The following is a 21,558-nucleotide window of genomic DNA, read 5'->3' as shown; positions in this document are numbered from 1 at the left end:
CAGGGTGTTTAATTCATGGTGGTTAATTTAATGAACTGCACGTTTGGTTTTTATGATTTTATGATGAAGTTTGTCATATGTTGCATTGTGAGAGCATCACAATATAGCAAACATTTCCATCACCCCCAAAGTTTTCCCTCACACTGTACAGTCCCTTTGTCTTCTCTTCCCTCCCCTATCCCAGGCAACTCTGATTTCTATTTGCTCAGTTTGAGTGAGGTTTGCATTTTCTAGAGTTTTACATAAGAGTGAGAGTTAAGTACTCTTTTTGGTTTGGTTTCTTTGTCATTCAACATTATTATTATAAGATTCATCTATGTGAATCTTACTGGGACTATGGGTTTTTTAATTGCTTATTAGTAGACCATCGTATGGATGTACTACAGCTTGCTTATTCATTCACTTCTTGAAAGACATTATATTGTTTCCAGCTTGAGGCTACTAAGATTAAGTTAAGTTGTGAACATTTGAACCTTTTCTGTTTTTTATGAGCACATGCTTTTATTTTTCTTAGACGAATACTTAGGCGTGAATAGCTGGATCATATGATAGGTACATGTTTACTTTTTAATAAACTTCCAAACTGCTTTTAAATGTCAGTTAATAAATTTTTTCATAATAAATATATGAAAGTATTAGGAAACATGAAGTCTTTTATATCTGTATGTATAGGTATGTATATGTGATGTAAAGCATTCATATATTCTGTGTCTGTCTAAAAAATAACAAAGTACAATTTTACCCCCAGCAAGCTGGATTGTTAGAGCCACTAATTATATGAAAATTTATGATTATACAAAAAATTATCACTCTACAAAACATCATGATTATATCTCCACAAGGCAGAGATGGTTCCAAACATTTCATATAGTCTAATGATTAATTCCAGATTTGAGTTATTTAATATTAACCAGAGTTATACATAAAACATCGATATATATGATTTATACTGAAGTGTTCAGGCTATCACTCCAAATAATTTATACCCCAGTATTTGAAAATGGATATAACTAATTTTAGTAAAACTTCAATGTCTTTTGATGAGAAATTCATTCTTAATTTGCTTGTTAAAATTGAAAAAGCTTGGAGATCTCCTTATATTTATTTTCAGGCTTTAAATATCATATTGCTTAGAAATATGAGAGAAAAATGGTGATGTGAGTACTTGACATGTTAGATTGCCTTCACATTTCACTTTGGATCTTGAGTGCAGTCTTATCTGTCAAATCACCAACATAAATTACAGTTTGGTCTTGAGTGTGACCTGCATAAATATTATTATTGAGCACAAGAGGGGCATAGAGAAAGGATTCTCCACCCTTTATCTTGCATATTTTAACATTAGAAAGATAAACCTCTGGATTTTCTCCTATATCTCACTTTAACAGGTTAGTCTACTGTTTTCCTTTTACAGTATGTAGCAAGATTTAATATAATTTGTTACATCCTGATATTTTTGGTAACATAGTGAAATATATTGTACCTAGCCAGGCACCCAGAGGGAAGATGACAATGTCAGGGAGTGAGTGAAAGAGAGAATATGGACTAAGTAAACTTTTACAGGCACCCAAATAGCTATTGAAAAAGGAAATATTAATAATACTTGAGCTGAAATTAAAAAAATATTATCTAATGAATTTATATTTATTTCAATACAAATGGAGAAATATAATGTATGCATATAAAATGTTACACATTATATGAAATGTATTATAAATTCTTTTTCTGTAAATTGTTGTTGGAAGAAAAGATGATTTAGCTATTTTTCTTTCCAATATATATACGTTTAATGGCTTGTAGTGTGTTTTGGGATTACTAGATATTTTTGTGTAGATTAGTTCCGTTCAGTCGCTCATTCATGTTCGACACTTTGCCACCCTATGGACTGCGGTATGCCAGGCTTCCCTGTTCATCACCAAATCCCAGAGCTTGCTCAAACTCATATCCATCGAGTCAGTGATGCCATCCATCCATCTCATCCTCTGTCATCCCCTTCTCCTCCCGACTTCAGTCTTTCCCAGCATCAGGATCTTTTCGAGTGACTCCCATCTTCCCATCAGGTGACCAAAGTATTGGAGTTTTAGCTTCTGCATCAGTCCTTCCAGTGAATATTCAGGACTGATCTCCTTTAGGATGGACTGGTTGGATCTCTTTGCAGTCCAAGGGACTCTCAAGAGTCTTCTCCAACAGTTCAAACGCATCAATTCTTCGGTGCTCAGCTTTCTTTATAGTCCAACTCTCACATCCATAAATGACTACTGGAAAAACCATAACCTTGACTAGACTGACCTTTTTTGGCAAAGTAACGTCTCTACCTTTTAATATGTTGTCTAGGTTGGTCATAGCTTTTCTTCCAAGGAGCAAGAATCTTTTAATTTCATTATCTGCAGTGATTTTGAGCCCCCCAAAATAAAGTCTCTCACTGTTTCCATTGTTTCCCTATCTATTTGCCATGAAGTAATGGGACCGGATGCCATGATCTTAGTTTTTTGAATGTTGAGTTTTAAGCCAACTCTTTCACTCTCCTCTTTCACTTTCATCAAGAGACTCTTAATTATTCTTTGCTTTCTGCCTTAAGGGTGATGTCATCTGAGTATCTGAGGTTATTGTTATTACTCCTGGCAATCTTGATCCTAGCTTATGTTTCATCCAGCCCAGCATTTCGCATGATGTACTCTGCATATAAGTTAAATAAGCTGGGTGATAATATACAACCTTGACGTTCTCCTTTCCCAATTTGGAACCAGTCTGTTGTTCCATGTCCAGTTCTAACTGTTGCTTCTTGACCTGCATACTGATTTCTCAGGAGGCAGGTAAGGTGATCTGGTATCCCATATCATTATGAATTTCCACAGTTTGTTGTGATCCATACAGTCAAAGGCTTTGCCTAAGTCAATAAAGCAGAAGTAGATATTTTTCTGGAACTCCCTTTCATTTTCTGTCATCCAACGGATGTTGGCAATTTGATCTCTGGTTCCTCTGCCTTTATGAAATCTGGCTTGAACATATGGAAGTCCACTGTTCACGTACTGTTGAAGCCTGGCTGGAAGAATTTTCAGCATTACTTGGCTAGCGTGTAAGATGAGTGCAATTGGGCAGTAGTTTGAGCATTCTTTGTCATTGCCTTTCTTTGGCATTGGAATGAAAACCGACCTTTTTCAGTCCTGTGGCCACTGCTGAGGTTTCCAAATTTGCTGGCATATTGAGTGCAGCACTTTCACAGCATCATCTTTTAGGATTTGAAATAGCTCAACTGGAATTCAGTCACCTCCACTAGCTTTGTTTGTAATGATGCTTCCTAAGGCCACTTGACTTCACATTCCAGGATGTCTGGCTCTACGTAAGTGATCACAGCATTGTTGTCGTGAAGATCTTTTTTGTATAGTTCTTCTGTGTATTCTTGCCACCTTTTCTTAAATATCTTCCGCTTCTGCTAGATCCATACCATTTCTGTCCTTTATTGTGCCCATCCTTGCATGAAATGTTCCCTTGGTACCTCTAATTATCTTGAAGAGATTTCTATAGTCTTTCCCATTGTATTGTTTTCCTCTATTTCCTTGCATTGATCACTGAAGAAGGCTTTCTTATCTCTCCCTGCTATTCTTTGGAACTCTGCTTTCAAATGGGTATATCTTTCCTTTTCTCCTTTGCCTTTTGCTTCTCTTCTTTTCTCAGCTGTTTGTAAGGCCTCCTCAGACAACCATTTTGCCTGCCTTTTTGCATTTCTTTTTCTTGGGGATGGTCTTGATCACTGTCTCCTGTACAATGTCATGAACCTCTCAGCCCATAGTTCTTCAGGCGCTCCTAGCAGATCTCATATCTTGAATCTGTTTGTCACTTCCACTGTATAATCATAAAGGATTTGATTTTGGTCAACCTGAATGGTCTCATGATTTTCCCTGCTTTCTTCAATTTACATCTGAATTTGGCAATAAGGAGTTCATGATCTGAACCACAGTCAGCTTTCTGTCTTGTTTTTGCTAACTGTATAGAGCTTCTCCATCTTTGGCTGCAAAGAATATAATCAGTCTTATTTCGGTATTGACTCTCTGGTGATATCCATGTGTATAGTCTTCTCTTGTGTTGTTGCAAGAGGGTGTTTGCTGTGACCAGTGCGTTCTCTTGGAAAACTCTGTTACTCTTTGCCCCGCTGCATTCTGTACTCCAAGGCCAAACTTGTTTGTTACTTCAGGTATCTCTTGACTTCCTTCTTTTGCATTCCAGTCCCCTATAATGAAAGGACATCTTTTTTTGGTGTTAGTTCTAGAAGGTCTTGTAGGTCTTCATAGAATCGTTCAGCTTTTTTGTTCAACTTCATTAGTGGTTGGGGCATAGACTTGGATTACTGTGATTTTAAATGGTTTGCCTTGGAAACGAACAGAGATCATTCTGTCATTTTTGACATTGCACCCAGGTACTGTTTTGAACTCTTTTGTTGACTATGAGGGCTGCTCCATTACTTCTAAGGGATTTTTGCCCACAGTAGTAGATATAATGGTCATCTGAATTAAATTCAACCATTCCAGTCCATTTTAGTTCACTGATTCCTAAAATTTTGATGTTCACTCTTGCCATCTCCTGTTTGACCACTTCCAACTTACCTTGATTCATGGATCTAACATTCCAGGTTCTTATGCAATATTGCTCTTTATAGCATCAGACTTTATTTCCACACCAGTCACATCCACAACTGGGCATTGTTATCACTTTGGCTCTGTCTCTTCATTCTTTTTGTAGTTACTTCTCCAGTATTCCCCAGTAGCGTATTGGGTACCTACTCACCTGGGGAGTTCATCTTTGTATCATATCTTTTTTCCTTTTCATGCGGTTCATGGGGTTCTCAAGGCAAGAATACTGCCGTGGTTTACCATTCCCTTCTCCAGTGGACCAGCTTTTGTCAGAACTCTCCACCATGAGCTGTCCCATCTTGGATTGCCCTACACAGCATGTCTAATTATATTCCTTATAAAATTCGAATTTTAAATACATTTTTGCCTTTTCTTATTTTATCATGTAGCTATATATCATTCAATCTAGTTAGAAGTCTCATAATTTTATTGTCTTTAGTTACTTTAAAAAATCTGATCTCTTTTATATCTGTTTTCTATGTTATTAATTTTGGTCTTACTCTTTTCTTCCATCTACATTCTCAACTTTATAAGTTGTTATGTTTGGCTTGGTTTGCAGCATTGCTTCTGTTTGAACATAAGTGGTTTCTGCTTTAATTTTCCTCTATGAATCTCATTCACTGTAGTTCTATCAGTTTTGATTTGTAGAATTTTCATGATTGCAGTGTGTGGAGTGTAGTTTGAATTTTGATCACTATATTTAGACAGATCACATTATCACCCAAAAGCCAAGATAACAAACAGCAAGTGTCCCTGCTCTTTCCCTCTGTAAGGCAGTTTGTTTTCTAACTAGCCTATTGAGTACTTTTGTTGAAAGTTCTGGAGTTCTGTTTTCTCTCTTTGAAAATCTGAACCTTATGAACTCAATGAGGGACATTTTACAAAGTAATTGACCAGTGTTTTTCAAAAGTGTCAAGGTCAGAAGGAAAAAGAATGATTGTCACAGTTTTGGGTGAGACTATGATAAATAACAGCTAAATGCAATGTGTTATTTTCCTGAAAGAATAATAGGAAATCTGTGGGAAAACTGGTAAAATTCGAACATGGTTTGTAGTAGGCTAGTTAATAGTATTGTACAGTGTTAATTTCCTGGTTTTGTTAATTATACTGTGATTATGTAAGATGTTACTATCGTTAGGGGTTAAGTGTACATTTGGAATTTTCTGTACTATTTTTGCCACTTTTATATAAATCTGAAAATAGTTCACAATAAAAAGTAAACAGACAAACCAATCAAGCTGTAGGCCCCTTAGGCAGATACCCCAGGGTAAATGCTGGCCTGAGAGCCCACCAGGTCTCTAGGTTCGCTCTGCCTCTTTGGCTCTACCATTTAACGCTTTCCAAACTCGATTTCCCTCGCATTTCAGTGATAAATTTTAAACGTTTTTTTTTGTTACTAATATTTTTATTTATGCATAATTTTAAATCGCGCTGTTATAAAATTTTCTTCAGGTACTTAATCTGCTGCCATATACCCCGAGACAAACATGTAATTGGCTTAATTTGTTTGACAAATCCATTTTCTCACCTGTAATTTGAGAATGAGCATTCATTTGTAAAATCTATATTCTTTCTCATTCCAAGAAGGACTTTACTGGAAGTGACTTAAGAAATAAAAATAATCTATTTGTGTAAAATCAATAGTTGAGGAAATCAAAGAGAAAATTAGGAAATGAAAACTAGGGAAACAATTTATGCCAAAAGAAGACAAACAACAACTCATGCTCTCCGGTTCTGGAAAGATGTTGTTAGATTAGAAATTCTTTTGTGTGCTTTACAACATTGAAAAGTACGGAAAAATAAAATTGTAAGATTTAGTATGCTGCAATAAAGACACAGCTGCTAAGGAGAAGCCTAGGCATTCCCGAGGTGTCTCTCGCCGTTTTTAGTGAAGTGAGCGCCGATGGAGAGCAGTGGCGGCGCCTCCTGCCGGCCCCACAGCCTTGCCGCTGCCCCGGAGCGTGCCAGGGGCATGGTGCGAGCTGTGCAGTACGCTTAGCACATGGAAGAAGTGATGTGCTTTTCATGGGAAACTTCATTCCCTTTGACACCATTTTAAAGGACTGTCATTGAGAAAAGTATTTTTAATTGGTTTAACAAATGAGTAATGAAAAGATATTTTATCATCTGTACTTTGTAAAAAGGTAAATGTGTCAGATTTTATAAAAACAAAAGATGGTCCATTGTTACAAGTTATAACCCCATCCTCATTATACAGTATTTTTATTATGCATTTGAATTCCCTTTTCATTACTATTTATTCATTAAAGATTATATTATAATTGTGTTATTACGAAAAGCAGTGCTCATATGTTATTTTTCTGGGAAGAAAACATTTTGGGGCTGGTAAACATTTTATTTTAAAATAGTTTTTAACATCAACTCTAAAAAACATCATGTGTAGAAAAATATTTGAACCTTTTTTCCTTTAGACATCTCTTTGCATTCTTATTTTGTTTTCTGTCATGTTTGACAAATTTTAAACACAAATAAGTGGTAGCAATTGTTACCAGAGTCAAAATAGCACTCCTCCTGACTGCCAGCTAGTGATGTTTTGTGGTCTGGCAGAGCTGAGGAATTAGATGCTGTAGGGATCAGCTAGAGCAAATGAAAATAATTCATCAGAAAAACAAAGAAAATGAAACGATGAATCACCACAGTTTTTTCTAGATTAGAGAATCAATAAAAAACTCTAGAAGGAACTTGAGTTCAACAGCAGGAATCTGTATGTTTATCAGTTAATTAGTGCATTTATTTTGAACGATTTATGGTCCTTATTTTATTGTGAACTTTAATAGTATAAGAACCCCCAGAATCTATTAAAAAGGAAAAACAGCTTATATTTCTCAAAAAGTAAAACAGAAAAAAATAGTTGATACCCAGCAAATGTTGATGTATAAAATATTACCTTAGGAAAACATATTGTTTGGATTTGGGGATTTATTTTGTTTCTGTCAGATAAGCAATGAGCTAGCACAGTTTTAATATTCAGTTGAAATATTTATGAAGAACCATCAAAAGATACTTAACTGATTTTATACACCTACTCTAATATCTATAATACAACATATAGAATACTCAGTGATATCCTGGATCATTCTTAGTAAATGATTTAGAAGACTTATTGATATTATTGAAATAGAAGCCATTATACACTGTGTTGAAAAGAAAATGTGAGTGAATTGGTTTTGATGAGAATGAGGATGTGTGTGTGTTAGTCGCTCAGTCGAGTCCAGCTCTTTGTGACCCCATGGTCTGTCCATGGGATTCTCCAGGCAGGAATGCTGGAGTGGGCTGCCATTTTCTTCTTCAGAGAATGGTGACAGAGAAGCTGATAACTTGAAAGCTGCTTAGTTGCATCTGACTCTTTGCAACCCCAGGGACTATAGCTCACCAGGCTCCTCGGCCCATGGAATTTTCCAGGCAAGAATACTAGAGTGTGTAGCCATTTCTTTCTCCAAGGAATCTTCCCCACCCAGGGATCGAACCCAAGTCTCCTGCATTGCAGGCAGATTCTTCACTGTCTGAGCCATCAGACACCTTTCACAGAAGTGAAAGCCCTAAGTAGGAAAGAAGAATTTATTTTGCTTGATTTTTACTAATTGATCTATAACTTCTTTCATTTGAGTCTTATATATAGAAGAAACATTGAGATGGCAACTTAAAATCAATATAGAATCCTAAAAGCTTAGATTTATTGTAATGAGTACCAACAGTTAATTAAAATTGTTTTACTATTTCATAGTTTGCTATACTATTTACTGGGCTTCCCTGGTGGCTCTGATGGTGAAGAATCTACCTGCAATGCAGGAGACCCTGGTTCCATCCCTGGGTTGGAAAGATCCCCTAGAGAAGGGAATGGCTACCTTCTGCGGTATTGTTGCTGGAGAATTCCATGGACAGAGGAGTCTGGTGGGCTACAGTCTATGGGGTCGTGAAAAGTAGGACACAGCTGAGTGACTAACGCTTTCACTTCACTTTCACACTATTTACTATCTTTTCTGTCATTTCATCTTTTCAAAAAATGATATCAGCATTTTGAGGTTATGTGATTTAAATCATTCCAATTGAAGAATATTTTATTTCAGAAGTGAGCAAATAGGTTATTGAGAATGGATCTAACTAAAGAAGTAGCTTTTCAAATGAAGAATCATTATAATATGTACATAAATATATATACACACACACACACAGTCTTTATAAGCTAAATATGGCTATTTTTGTATCCTACTGAATGGTCATGTTCATTTATTGCTTTTTATTTTCTTCATTCAGGTTATTTCACAGTTGAAGATCTTAGGCAGATCCGTAACAGCTGGTTGCAAATTTGATAGAGAAATCTGGTCTAACGAACTTTCTCCTGTCCTCAATCTCTGGAAGAAATTAAATCAGGTTAGTAGTAGAACATTCTTCCTTTGTCTTTTCTTTTTTCTCCGTATCCTTTTTCCACCAGTTTTATCTCCAAATTGTCCATGTTGATAAATGTGTTGGTAACTTTTGGCATTGATGCGCCCTTAGTGTATGCAGTGTCCTGGAAAAAGATGAAGGGAAGTACAGTGATGGAAGGGGGTCGGCCTGAGGAGGAGTGTCGCCAGTGCGATTCGCTATCCTGCTAATGCACTGTGACATCCTCTGCGGCTGATGCATATTTTGCTCACTCTTTGTCTTCTCTTCCCTCTTTCTGTAAAGTCAGTGACTGCTCTTAAATGTGAAAATTTTCAAAGGAATCCAAGTGCTTAGAAAAAGCAATTCATTGACTAGAATTGACTTATTTCTATATTGCAGAACAGTTATAGATTATAGATGGTTGCTTGCCCACTAGGCAAGTCCATTACAGTATTAATGGACTTCCCTAGTGGTTACTATTCTAATTGAATAAGGACTTGCTTTCTGAAATTAAAAAATATAATTTTACAACTCATATGTTTAGTAATACTATAAAAATGTTTATATATTGATAGCCTTCTCCAATAAGGGAAGTCAAATTAGGCTTATTTCAGAACCTATAAAATTTCAAACCCTCAAATCTTACAGTTTTCAAGTTATTCTTAGTATCAACAATTGGTGATTGTTGGGAGTCTGAATAAATAATGACCTCAGCTAACTGGAATTGCCACTTTATTTAGACCCTCAGATTGATAAACTTGCTTGAGGAAGAATTAGAGAGTGAAAAGATACACTGCATCCCTTGGCGTTCCAAACCCAGGCTCTCCACTTGTGCCTGAGGCATGCAAGTAACCACATTGCACGGATTCCTGACCATGAAGTCATGGCCCCGATTTCCATTCTTCGTATCAATTCATGTTGAAGTTATTATTCTTTAACCTTCTTTTTTTTTCTTAAACCAACCTTTGCTTATACTTTAAATTAAAATCAAATTTATACAAATTTATTGAGTAAATTTGCTGTTAATCTGATTCTTATTTCTTTGTAACTCATTAGTTTTTTGCCTTCTAGAATATTTTGTCTCTAATTTCCCTAAATCTCACATTAAATACAGGTGTGGATTTTGTTTTGTTTTGCATCTATTCTGTTTGATACTCTGAGAACTTGCAGTTCTAAAAGCCAGCCTTCCCAGCTATAGCTGTTTCAATGTATTCCTCAATAGCCGGGCTGCATGCTGTGAAATATCGAGTACTGTGCTGTCACCGGTGGGCGCTTAATACTGCTGTTTTCAGCCCTGAAATGCTAAGATGGTGAGCAGCATTCTTTCCAGGGAAACATGAAAAGATAAGTTTGCAACCCAAAATTCTCCTAGCTTGATCCCAGCCATGCATCCAGCCCTCAGCTATAGGTTACCGTATTCTCTACTTGCCTCTTACCCAAACCCTTTCTGTCTCCCAGATGTTTCCATTCTTTTTGTGCCATCTTCTGGGTTCAGTATCCTTTTGTTTTGTCCAAGACAGAATGCAGAAGTGGGAGATAGGTTGCCCATTTTGTCCAGAACCAAGCATAACTTTTAAAATGTCATTTTAACTTTTATTTGTAAGATAAATATAGATTCATTAAAAGATAGTTGCTGCTGCTGCTGCTGCTAAGTCACTTCAGTCATGTCCGACTCTGTGCGACCCCATAGATGGAAGCCCACCAGGCTCCCCCGTCCCTGGGATTCTCCAGGCAAGAACACTGGAGTGGGTTGCCATTTCCTTCTCCAATGCATGAAAGTGAAAAGTGAAAGTGAAGTCGCTCAGTCGTGTCCGACCCTCAGCGATCCCATGGACTGCAGCCCACCAGGCTCCTCTGTCCATGGGATTTTCCAGGCAAGAGTACTGGAGTGGGATGCCATTGCCCTCTCCGAGATTCATTAAAAGATAGTTATTATTATATTATATTCATATAATATTTTATAGTCAAATTAATCTTGCAAATATCTTGTGCTTCATCCTGTTATAATGTTTTATTTTTTTATCTTTCCCATTTCCTTCCTGAAGCTATTGCCATAATTTAGGCTTTTATTCTTTCTCATACATATTATTGCAGAAAACAGCAAATTTTACTCTCCTTATAATATGTCCATCCTCGAAGTCATATTTCAGATTATAACGTTAATTTTCCTAAAGAAAATCGTTTTTCACAACATGGCTCCATATCCAACCTAAACTGTAAGCCTTTTCCATAGTGAGGGAGACCTCAGTGGTTCTGTCTATGAGGGCTTTCCAAATGCTGTTTCCTTCTACTGGAATCTCCTGGCTGTGCTAAACCAGGGATGGGCAGGTCAAGTCCCAGCAGCTTCCAGAAGCCTTTTCAGCTGTTACTCATTTCCCTCTTCATATTTCTGTAGTATGGACTTATCATTTGCATAATAATTCCCATAAAAAATCATATTTTAAACTAAGCAAGTTAAGATTGGGCACTGAGGAATAGGCATTCTCCTATTTGGAAGTGGTGAAAGTGAAAGTCGTGTCGCCCAGTCATGTCTGACTGTGACCTCCATGGACAGTAGCCCGCCAGGCTCCTTTTCAATTTGGAGTGTAGGAGTAGGCTTTGGTTTGTGTTAAGATAAGGATTATGCTCCTTTCAAATACTTGGCGATAGCACTAGTTTGGAACCGTATAAATTAAATTTTCTTCTTGAAATTTATTGGAAATTCCAAGGGAGTGCATACAAACTAACATTAAAGTTTTGATTGTGGCTATTTTTTGACAAGAGATTCTGACACATAAACTCCCCACTCCAGTTAGTATCAGATTTCAGTGGAGGCAGTTTTCCTGTAGTCCCTGAGGCACAGGTGATGGGTGGAAGGCAGGTTGTTTCTATTTCAGTCTTTTATCAAGGATGTAATCATTTGGGGTTTCACGTTTTTTAGATGTATCATTTTTACCTCTCCACCTCGAGCAGATATTGGACATTCTCCCTGGTCTCCCCAAGCCATGTGTATGAATACCAAAGCTCAGGTTCACCAGTGTCTTTGAACTTCAGTGGCTTGTTTGCTACTCTCTCATTCTTAGTATGGAGAAATAAAAACCTGTCTGGATGTCTTGTATTCTCATAAAAAAAAAAACCCAGCCTTACGTGACTCTTCATATACTATGAAAATTAACTTTGTAACTATTTATCTAGCTAAGTGCTATATTCAAAAAGGATAATAAAACTTGTATTATCTCTCTGAGAGCAACATATGTGATAGCTGTAAATTCCTTCTAAACCTCAGGGCACTGGCAAGACTAGAGCATTATCTTCATAGGTATTTCCATGACAGAAGGATAAAGCCCAGACTTGGAAACATCTCTAGATCATTGTGTGGATCACAACCAACTGTGGAAAATTCTTAAAGAGATGGGAATACTGAACCACCTTACTTGCCTCCTGAGAAAACTGTATGCAGGTCAAGGAAGCAACATTTAGAATCAAACATGGAACAATGGATGGACTCAACATTGGGAAAGGAGTCTGTCAAGGCTGTATATTGTCACCCTGCTTATTTAACTTGTATGTAGAGTACATCATGCAAAATCCAGGCTGGATGAAACACAGGATGGAATCAAGATTGTTGGGAGAAATACTGATAATCTCAGATATTCGTATGACACCACCCTAATGGCAGAAAGTGAAGAGTAACTAAAGAGCATCTTGATGAAGGTGAAAGAGGAGAGTGAAAAAAGCTGGCTTATAACTCAACATTCAGAAAACTAAGATCATGGCATCTGGTGCCATCACTTCATGACAAATAGATGCAGAAAAAACAGAAACAGTGACAGATTTTATTTTCTTGGGCTCCAAAATAACTGGGGCAGATGGTGACTGAGCCATGAAATTAAAAGACGCTTGCTCCTTGGAAGAAAAGCTGTGACCAACGTAGACAGCATATTAAAAAACAAAAGACATCACTTTGCCAACAAAGGTCTGTATAGTCAAAGCTGTGGTTTTTCCAGTAGTCATGTATGGATGTGAGACTTGGACTATAAAGAAAGCTGAGGCGCTGAAGAATTGATACTTTTGAACTGTGGTGTTGGAGAAGACTCTTGAGAGTCCCTTGGACTGCAAGGAGATCCACCCAGTCCATCCTAAAGGAAATCAGTCCTGAATATTCATTGGAAGGACTGATGCTGAAGCTGAAGCTCCAATACTTTGGCCACCTGATGTGAAGAACTGACTCGTTAGAAAAGCCCTGATGCTGAAAAAGATTAAGGGCAAGAGGAGAAAGGGGCAGCAGAGGATGAGATGCCATTATCAACTCAATGGACGTGTTTGAGCAAACTCTGGTGATAGCAAAGAACAGGGAAGCCTGGGATACTGCAGTCCATTGCATAGCATAGTCAGACATGACTGAGCGACTGAGTAAAAAGTAGACCATTTGGCTCCTGAAAAGAGTTTTATTTACATACTACAGGGTTGGTTAGATTTCCTAGGACATCCTCTTTGGAGGGGAACATAGCAGCGTCCTTCTTCCTCTTTATAAGCAGAGAATAACCTTTTCACCCATCCTTTGCACACCTTGCTCACCGAGTGTGTGGCTACTTGCATAGAGTGTGGCTGTCATTTAGTCACCCCAACGGTAATACCTGGAGCAAAGGTGTAGGAGCAGCACATTATTTGCTGTGAAATGATAAATACTCTCTTTCTAATCCAGAATACTTTGTGTTAACATTCAGGATGAAATTAATAAAGGTGAAGTTTAAAAATCCAACACGCACTTGTTTGAATAATTATTTATCTCTTCTCAGATCATGGTCTTCCCTGGTGGCTCAGACAGTAAAGCGTCTGCTTGCAATGCGGGAGACCTGGGTTCAATCCCCAGGTCGGAAAGATCCCCTGGAGAAGGAAATGGCAATCCATTCCAGCACTCTTGCCTGGAAAATCCCATGGACGGAGGAGCCTGATAGGCTACAGTCCATGGGGTCGCAGAGTTGGACACGACTGAGCGACTTCACTCTCACTTTCACTTTTCTCAGATCATAGCTGTGATTGAGTGTATTTAAGAAGTTGCTTTACTATTTTACTAAACATATCTAGTTGTTTTCCGCAGTATCTTAACTCTGCTAAAAACAGAAGCTGAAAGTCTGCTTCTGATTTTGAAAACATTGTAAGTTAACGTGTGTCTCTAAAGTGATTATGCTTTGTAGACTCTTTTTCTGTTAAGTAATATTATGCAGTGTTGGACTTCAAAGTTTTTTTTTCCTCAGTGAATATCTGCACTGACTGTTGAAATGCTGACTGTTCCTTTTAGTCTTAAAATTATGAACCAGTTTGCTCAGTATATGAGAACAGTTGGTCACTTCTCAGACTTTTAAGCAACACACTTGCACACGCATACATACACAGAAGCATTTTATGCTGTCGCATTTTATCTAACAGTTAGTTGAACACACAAAAATGCCAGAAAGCATTCCACTGTCATGAAAATATATACATCATCTTTTAGGATGACATGGAAGGAAAGATAAACTATTCATGGTGGGTCGATTTTATAAAATGTGCTCTTGTGTTTCCTCTAAACAGGTATAAGTTTTCAAATTTGTGACACTTCTTAACATTCTTCATAATCTGCTCTTCTTACTCCCTTTCTTTATATTGCTGAAACTGTTGATGTGCCTGGCACATAGTAGTATTCTCAGATGTTATTCATTTTTCCATTTAAGTATCATGATCTGTGTAGATCTTTTAAATTGAAATTTTGTTATTACTCTGTTATTCTGCTGTGTGCTGTGTGTTTAGCTCAGCCGTGTCCAGCTCTGTGCGACCCTATAGACTACTGTAGCCCCACTAGGCTCCTCAGTCCATGGGGGTTCTCCAGGAAAGAATACTGGAGTGGATTGCCATGCCCTCCTCCAGGGGATCTTCCCAAACCAGGAAGAATTTATGCTACTAAATTACCTCTTTTCTTAGTAGTTTGACAGAACAGCAGAATCATTCCTGTAACCAAGTTATGGAGCTGCTGCTGCTGCGTGGCTTCAGTTGTATCCAACCCTTTGTGACCCTATAGACGGCAGCCCACCAGGCTCCTCTGCCCCTGGGATTCTCCAGGCAAGAATACTGGAGTGGGTTGCCATTTCCTTCTCCAATGCATGCATGCATGCATGCTAAGTCACTTCAGTCGTGTCTGACTCTGTGCGACCCTGTGGACTGTAGCCCACCAGGCTCCTCTGTCCACGGGATTCTCCAGGCAAGAATACTGGAGTGGGAGTTATGGAGCAGATAGCCTATTAAAGTTCTTCCCTAGAAATAAATGTGGTTTTATTAATATGCCATTTCTATATTAATCCATGTTTTTTTTTTTAAATTGCCATTTTGTTTTACATACCCAAGTTATAAATGAATAATGACTTTCTATTAGAGACCCAAAAGATACAGACAGATTTAAAGGTCCTGTTGAGTGATGACTGTCAATCCTGTACTTGTCTCTTTAGGGGTATTGTGTTTGGTATATATTAATATCACAGTATTATAAGTAAAAGTTATGAAATTCTCAGGCATGTAAAATTAATTATTTGTATTTAATACAAAAGCTTCTTTCTATTAGTGCTTACTAGTTTCATTTCAATTTTTCTTTTAGAAAGGTATAATAGCTTACAGTATCAGCTTCAGTATAGCAACTCAAAGTACTCCCCTTTTCTGTCTTTCGGCATTGACCTTACTTGCTCTGCTAGTCACCAGCATCTCTCTTTCTCCTTCCTTCTCTCTCTCTCTTTAGAGAGAGAGAGAGAGTTGTTGTTGCTTAGTCACTAAGTCATGTCCAACTCTTTGCAGTCCCATGGACTATAGCTCTCCAGGCTCCTCTGTCTATGGGATTTCCCAGGCAAGAATCCTGGAGTGGATTGCCATTTTCTTCTCCAGAGTATCTTCCTAACCCAGGGATTGAACCCACATCTTTTATCTGCATTGGCAGGTGGATTCTTTACACTGAGCCACCAGAGAAATCCCACTATATATGCTATGCTATGCTAAGTCACTTCAGTCGTGTCCGACTCTCTGCGACCCCATAGACGGCAGCCACCAGGCTCCCCCGTCCCTGGGATTCTCCAGGCAAGAACACTGGAGTGGGTTGCCATCTCCTTCTCCAATGCATGAAAGTGAAAAGTGAAAGCAAAGTCACTCAGTCGTGTCCGACTTTTAGCGACCCCATGGATTGCAGCCTACCAGGCTCCTCCATCCATGGGATTTTCCAGGCAAGAGTACTGGAGTGGGGTGCCATTGCCTCCTCCGATATATATACACACACACACACACACACATACACACACACACACACATGCACATACATATGTGTGTGTGTGTATTGTGCTAAGTTGCTTCAGTCATGTCCGACTCTTTGTGACGCTATGGATCATAACCTGCTAGGCTCCTCTGTCTACAGGATTGTCCAGGCATGAATACTGGAGTTGGTTACCATGCCCTTCTCCAGGGAATCTTCTCAACCCAGGGACTGAACCTGTATCTCTTACATCTCCTGCATTGCAGGTGGTTTCTTTAGCACTAGCGCCACCAGGGAGGCGTTATATATACACCCATATATATATACACACACATATATACACATATATATAATTATTATAATATACATGGTGTGTATATTCTAAAAGGGCTGATGCTGCACTGAAACTGGCATGATGTATGTGTGTGTGTGCTCCATTTTTTATACAGCCTCTCTTTTTATTGTCAAAAAATGACTGCATTGGTTCTCTACTTCATGATCTCTTCAGTTCAAGTGTAGTGAGAAGAAAGAGTTATCTGTTTATCAGAAGATGCAGGCAAGATTCTTACTATGTCTTGTTATCTCTGGTAATCTGCCCATCTCTCAACCAGTGACTATGGTCCGGAATGGAATGCTCTGCTTAGTTAACTTCTAAGTCATATACTTAGAAGTTGGTGGCTCAGATGGTAAAGATGCTGCCTGTAATGCGGGAGACCCAGGTTCGATCCCTGGGTTGGGAAGATCCCCTGGAGAAGGAAATGGCAACCCACTCCAGTGTTCTTGCCTGGAGAAGTCCATGGACAGAGGGTCTGGTGAACTATAGTCCACTGGGTCACAAAGTGTCGGACACGACTCAAGGGACCTAGTATGTACACAAGTCATATACCAGAGTCAACTCTACCAGAACCATTTGGACTTAGAGTTGGGATCTTCCCAGAGAGATATTAGGAAATTATTATCTGAAGTGGAATGAAGGATTACTGGAGGGCATAAGTAGAATTTCTGCCACATGGAAATGAAGATATTTCCCCCTTTTCTGTAACTCAGAGCTATCCCATCTTTCTTTCTGATGTGTCTCACTTCCTTTTTTGCTTTTTAAAATGACTGTGTTAAGTTTTTTAGTATCTTTTTTTAATAAAAAAACATATCTTCAACAAAGACATGATCATATGACAAGAGGAAAAATACTTGTGTCCAATTGTTGATTATTGTTCGATGAGTCATAGGTAAATACACACATAAAACTACAGTTCACATCTTACTAATTTCATTGAACTAAGATCTGGAAGGGACTCTGATGCTATCTAGAGCAATATGTGAATCTCCATAATGCTTTGAATAAGTGGTAGTGTACCTGAGAGGTTGACAAACTACAGCACATGGGCCAAGTCTAAACTGCTGCCAGTTTCTGTAAATACAGATTTATTGAAAATCATCCATGCCTGTTTGTTTATATATTGTCTGTTGCTAAATTTACATGGTAACAGCCAGAGTTGATTTGTTATAACAGAGATTTTATGTCCCACAAAGTCTGACATTTGCTATCTGAATCTTTATAGAAAAACTTGCTAACCTTTACTCATTGCTTGAATTTCCTTTAGTGGCAAAAATTCTTTCTGAGAAGGAATCATTTTCAAAAAGCTTTAATTATTAAAAGAACAGAGAGAGTAGTACTTCTATGTGCCATCTGTTTTACTTATGTCTAAATTAGTATCTCGCTTTAGAAACTATTCTAGTTAAAACACAAAAATTCTGGATTAATACCTAAATTGTACCAAAGTTAGACTAGTCTTTTTCTTGCCCAAAAGATATTTCTTGCTTAATAGTTTTTAAAAATCCACAATCATTTCTTCTCCAGCAGCTTCATAATTAGATAATGATACCCTATGAATACACTTAGTTTTTTTAAAGATAAGATGAACTTTAAAATGTCAAAGATGTCCTTCCAAAGTACATGATTCAACCAATTATATTTATTCATAAAAAAGTTTTTCTTATCATCAATTTACTAAAACTATGACTGCAATCCCTAGGTAGTTTCATTGAAAAATGTCTTACAGTGATATAATTTGCTTATGGCAATTTTAGCTACTTGAATTATAAATAATACTTAATTTGAGGTTGTTTTAAGATGGATGTAACACTTTAACATGTTTCTACTGCTATAAATCTCTATGCTTAACTCTTTCAGAATGTATAAAATATATTTTTATAGTTAAAGTTGTATTAATTTTTTAATAAAGCTTTATGAAGGCTTGTAGGAAATGAATTATGTTATAAAATATAATATTCTTTGATGTCTTCTGCTGTATTTCTCTCAGTCATTCATTTATCACAATTTATATCACTTTGGGGCTTTTTACTGTTAATTTTTTTCATCTTTAATTAATCAAACACTTTTTTTAAGACCCTACTGTGTGCTGTTTTCTGCCATGTTCTTCTGTTCTTATTGCTGAACTCATATCATTTTACTTGATAGTTTCTAGACCAACACTCTACAATAGAAATATAATGTGAAACACAAATAGACTCCATAATTGTAATTTTAAATTTTCTAGCAGCCATATTCAAATAAGTATGAAGAAATAAAATTAATAATATATTTTATTTAACCTGATATATTCAGAATATTAGAATTTCAGTGGGTGATCAATATAAAATTATTAATGTGATATTTCACATCCTTTTCGTATTAAGTCTTTGAAATTCAGTTGGTATTTTACACTTACTGCACATCTCTAGACCATACTTCTTACCTGACCTCTATTTCAATTTTAAGTAGTTTTGATAGGTACTCTCTTAAATCAGCTTTTTAAAAAGTTCAGTACGCTAAGTTTTCTATTTTCGTGCATCATAAATAAATGGAATCTTGTTTGAATGATCTAAGATTCCATTTTTGTGTGTTCTTCTTCTATAAAGTAACTGTGAACAGTGCAGATTTGACTCATCAGTTTAATAGAATGGATAAAAATCTATAAACTAAGTTATTATTCAGTAATCTTTACCAAGAGGCTCTTGATGAAAGTGAAAGAGGAGAGTGAAAAAGTTGGCTTAAAACTCAACATTCAGAAAACTAAGATCATGGCATCCGGTCCCATCACTTCATGGCAAAAGATGGGGAAACAATGGAAAATGCGACAGACTTTTATTTTCTTGGGCTCCAAAATCACTGCAGATGGTGACTGCAGCCATGAAATTAAAAGATGCTTGCTCCTTGGAAGAAAAGCTGTGACCAACCTAGAAACCATATTAAAAAGCAGAAACATTTCTTTGCTGACAAAGGTCCATCTAGTCAAAGCTATGGATTTTCCAGTAGTCATGTATGGATGTGAGAGTTGGACTATAAAGAAAGCTGAGTGCTGAAGAATTGATGCTTTTGAACTGTGATGTTGGAGAAGACTCTTGAGAGTCCCTTGAACTACAAGGAGATAAAGCCAGTCCATCCTAAAGGAGATCAGTCCTGAATGTTCATTGGAAGGACTGATGCTGAAGCTGAAACTCCAATACTTTAGCTACCTGATGCAAAGATTTGATTCATTGGAAAAGAGTCTTGATGCTAGGAAAGATTGAAGGTGGGAACAGAAGGGGACAAAAGAGGATGGATGGTTGGATGGCATCACTGACTCAATGGACATGAGTTAGAACAAGCTCCGGGAGTTGGTGATGGACAGGGAGGCCTGGCATGCTGCTGTCCATGGGATTGCAGTTTCGGACATGACTGAGTGACTGAACTGAACTGAATCTTTACCAGTCTTAGTGTAAGACTGATAAAGATTTAAGTACCACGTATTATTCACTTCCAGGGATGGTTTTTAATATGAGGAATTATGGAAAGTCTATAAAATCTAAATTTTATGTCAGTTTTATAACTTGATTAAGGTTGGAGATGTGTTAAGTATTATTTATTTCATGCTCTGGTTCAAATAATTCCAATCTAGGGGATAATATTTATAGTTAATTTTAACAATATACTGTTTTTCTCTTCTAGATTTAGAGTTCACCACTGTGTACTTTTATAGGTACATTTATGTGCGTTTTTTTGTCTATTAAAGATGATTCCAACAGCTTTAATATTTTAAATGTAGTATTAATACAAATAAAATGCCTAAATTTGAACTCATAGCCTGAATCTATTTTCAGGAATGACTTCATGCCAGTAAAATTTATTTCATAATTTTGTATTTAATGGCTAGATCTTCATATTATGATATTAAATCATCATACCAAAAACTTGAAAAACAGACAGGGCTCTCATAGAATATGGGAATGTGACAACCACTAGAACAAGAAGAGGGGACCCTTCATTAGGACTGTAAGCAGAACATACAGAGGAAGTCAGGAAAATGGACAGTAGGTAAGAGTGCAGACTTGCCAGTGCAGTCTCTTTGACAGGTTTTTGACACTTTTAGAATACTAATGAAGTGATATATTTTTTTCTTCTTAGCTATGTAGACTGTTCGGAAAAGGCTGAGATTCCTTGACTTTTTTTTTTTTAACAATTTGAGAAGCCCCAAGTTCCATGTATCAGAGCCTCTCTTAAAGTGTAGATGTAGAAATAAATACTAAGATAGAATATTCACTGGTACCGATCTTTAATGTAATTTTTTTAAGTTTACATACAGTAAATTTTCAAATTGAAATAAGTATTTGCTCACATATTTTTCAAAGGCATGATTCCTTCTGCTTTCCTTGTAGCAATTGAGTTGTAGTTTAGCTGTGCTGCTCTCTCTGCGTTGGCTTACAGTGTGCTGTTCTTACACTTTCCAGCCATATCGACTGCTGAGTTCCCGTTCTCAGTTTCCACTCTCACCCCGTTTAAGTTGGTGAAGTCCAGAATTCTTTTCCTATGTATTTATGGATTTAATACATTTGGCCATTCATAAGAGAGTATTTCAAAACAAGTATACCAACAAAAGATTTAAATAACTTTTGAATGTTTTGATATATTTGTGTTACTTTTCAGCAAATATTAAATGATACATTATTCTTTTAGAATTCAAACCTGATTCATCAGAAATTGTTGCCTCCTAATGATCGACAAGGATCTCCAATATTATCCTTCATCATTCTTGAACAATTTAACGCCATCCGCTTAGTACAGAGTGTCCATCAGTCTCTTGCTGCTCTCAGCAAAGTCATCAGAGGAACCACCTTATTGAGTTCAGAAGTACAAAAATTGGCAAGTGCTTTATTAAACCAAAAGGTAAGCCGATATTAAATATATGTGTTTTATTTTCATTAATGTAAGTGACTCCTCCATCTTGTATACCTTTGTTAGAAGTCTTACAATTTACAGTA

At 37.1% G+C, this 21,558-nt stretch overlaps 1 protein-coding gene across 1 annotated transcript in view; it reads left to right on the top strand.

Moving 5' to 3' along the window:
- The window catches only part of DYNC2H1 (dynein cytoplasmic 2 heavy chain 1), a 406,508-nt gene that overhangs the window by 290,030 nt on the left and 94,920 nt on the right, over window positions 1-21,558 (top strand). Inside the window, exons 83-84 of the mRNA XM_055547490.1 lie at window positions 8,904-9,020; window positions 21,254-21,463. Coding sequence (XP_055403465.1) covers window positions 8,904-9,020; window positions 21,254-21,463 — 327 coding nt within the window. The remainder of the gene's footprint in view (window positions 1-8,903; window positions 9,021-21,253; window positions 21,464-21,558) is intronic.

Source organism: Bubalus kerabau, chromosome 15 (genome assembly GCF_029407905.1).
Source record: "Bubalus kerabau isolate K-KA32 ecotype Philippines breed swamp buffalo chromosome 15, PCC_UOA_SB_1v2, whole genome shotgun sequence".
Lineage (NCBI taxonomy): Eukaryota > Metazoa > Chordata > Mammalia > Artiodactyla > Bovidae > Bubalus > Bubalus kerabau.
This window is presented reverse-complemented; position numbering and strand designations above follow the sequence as displayed.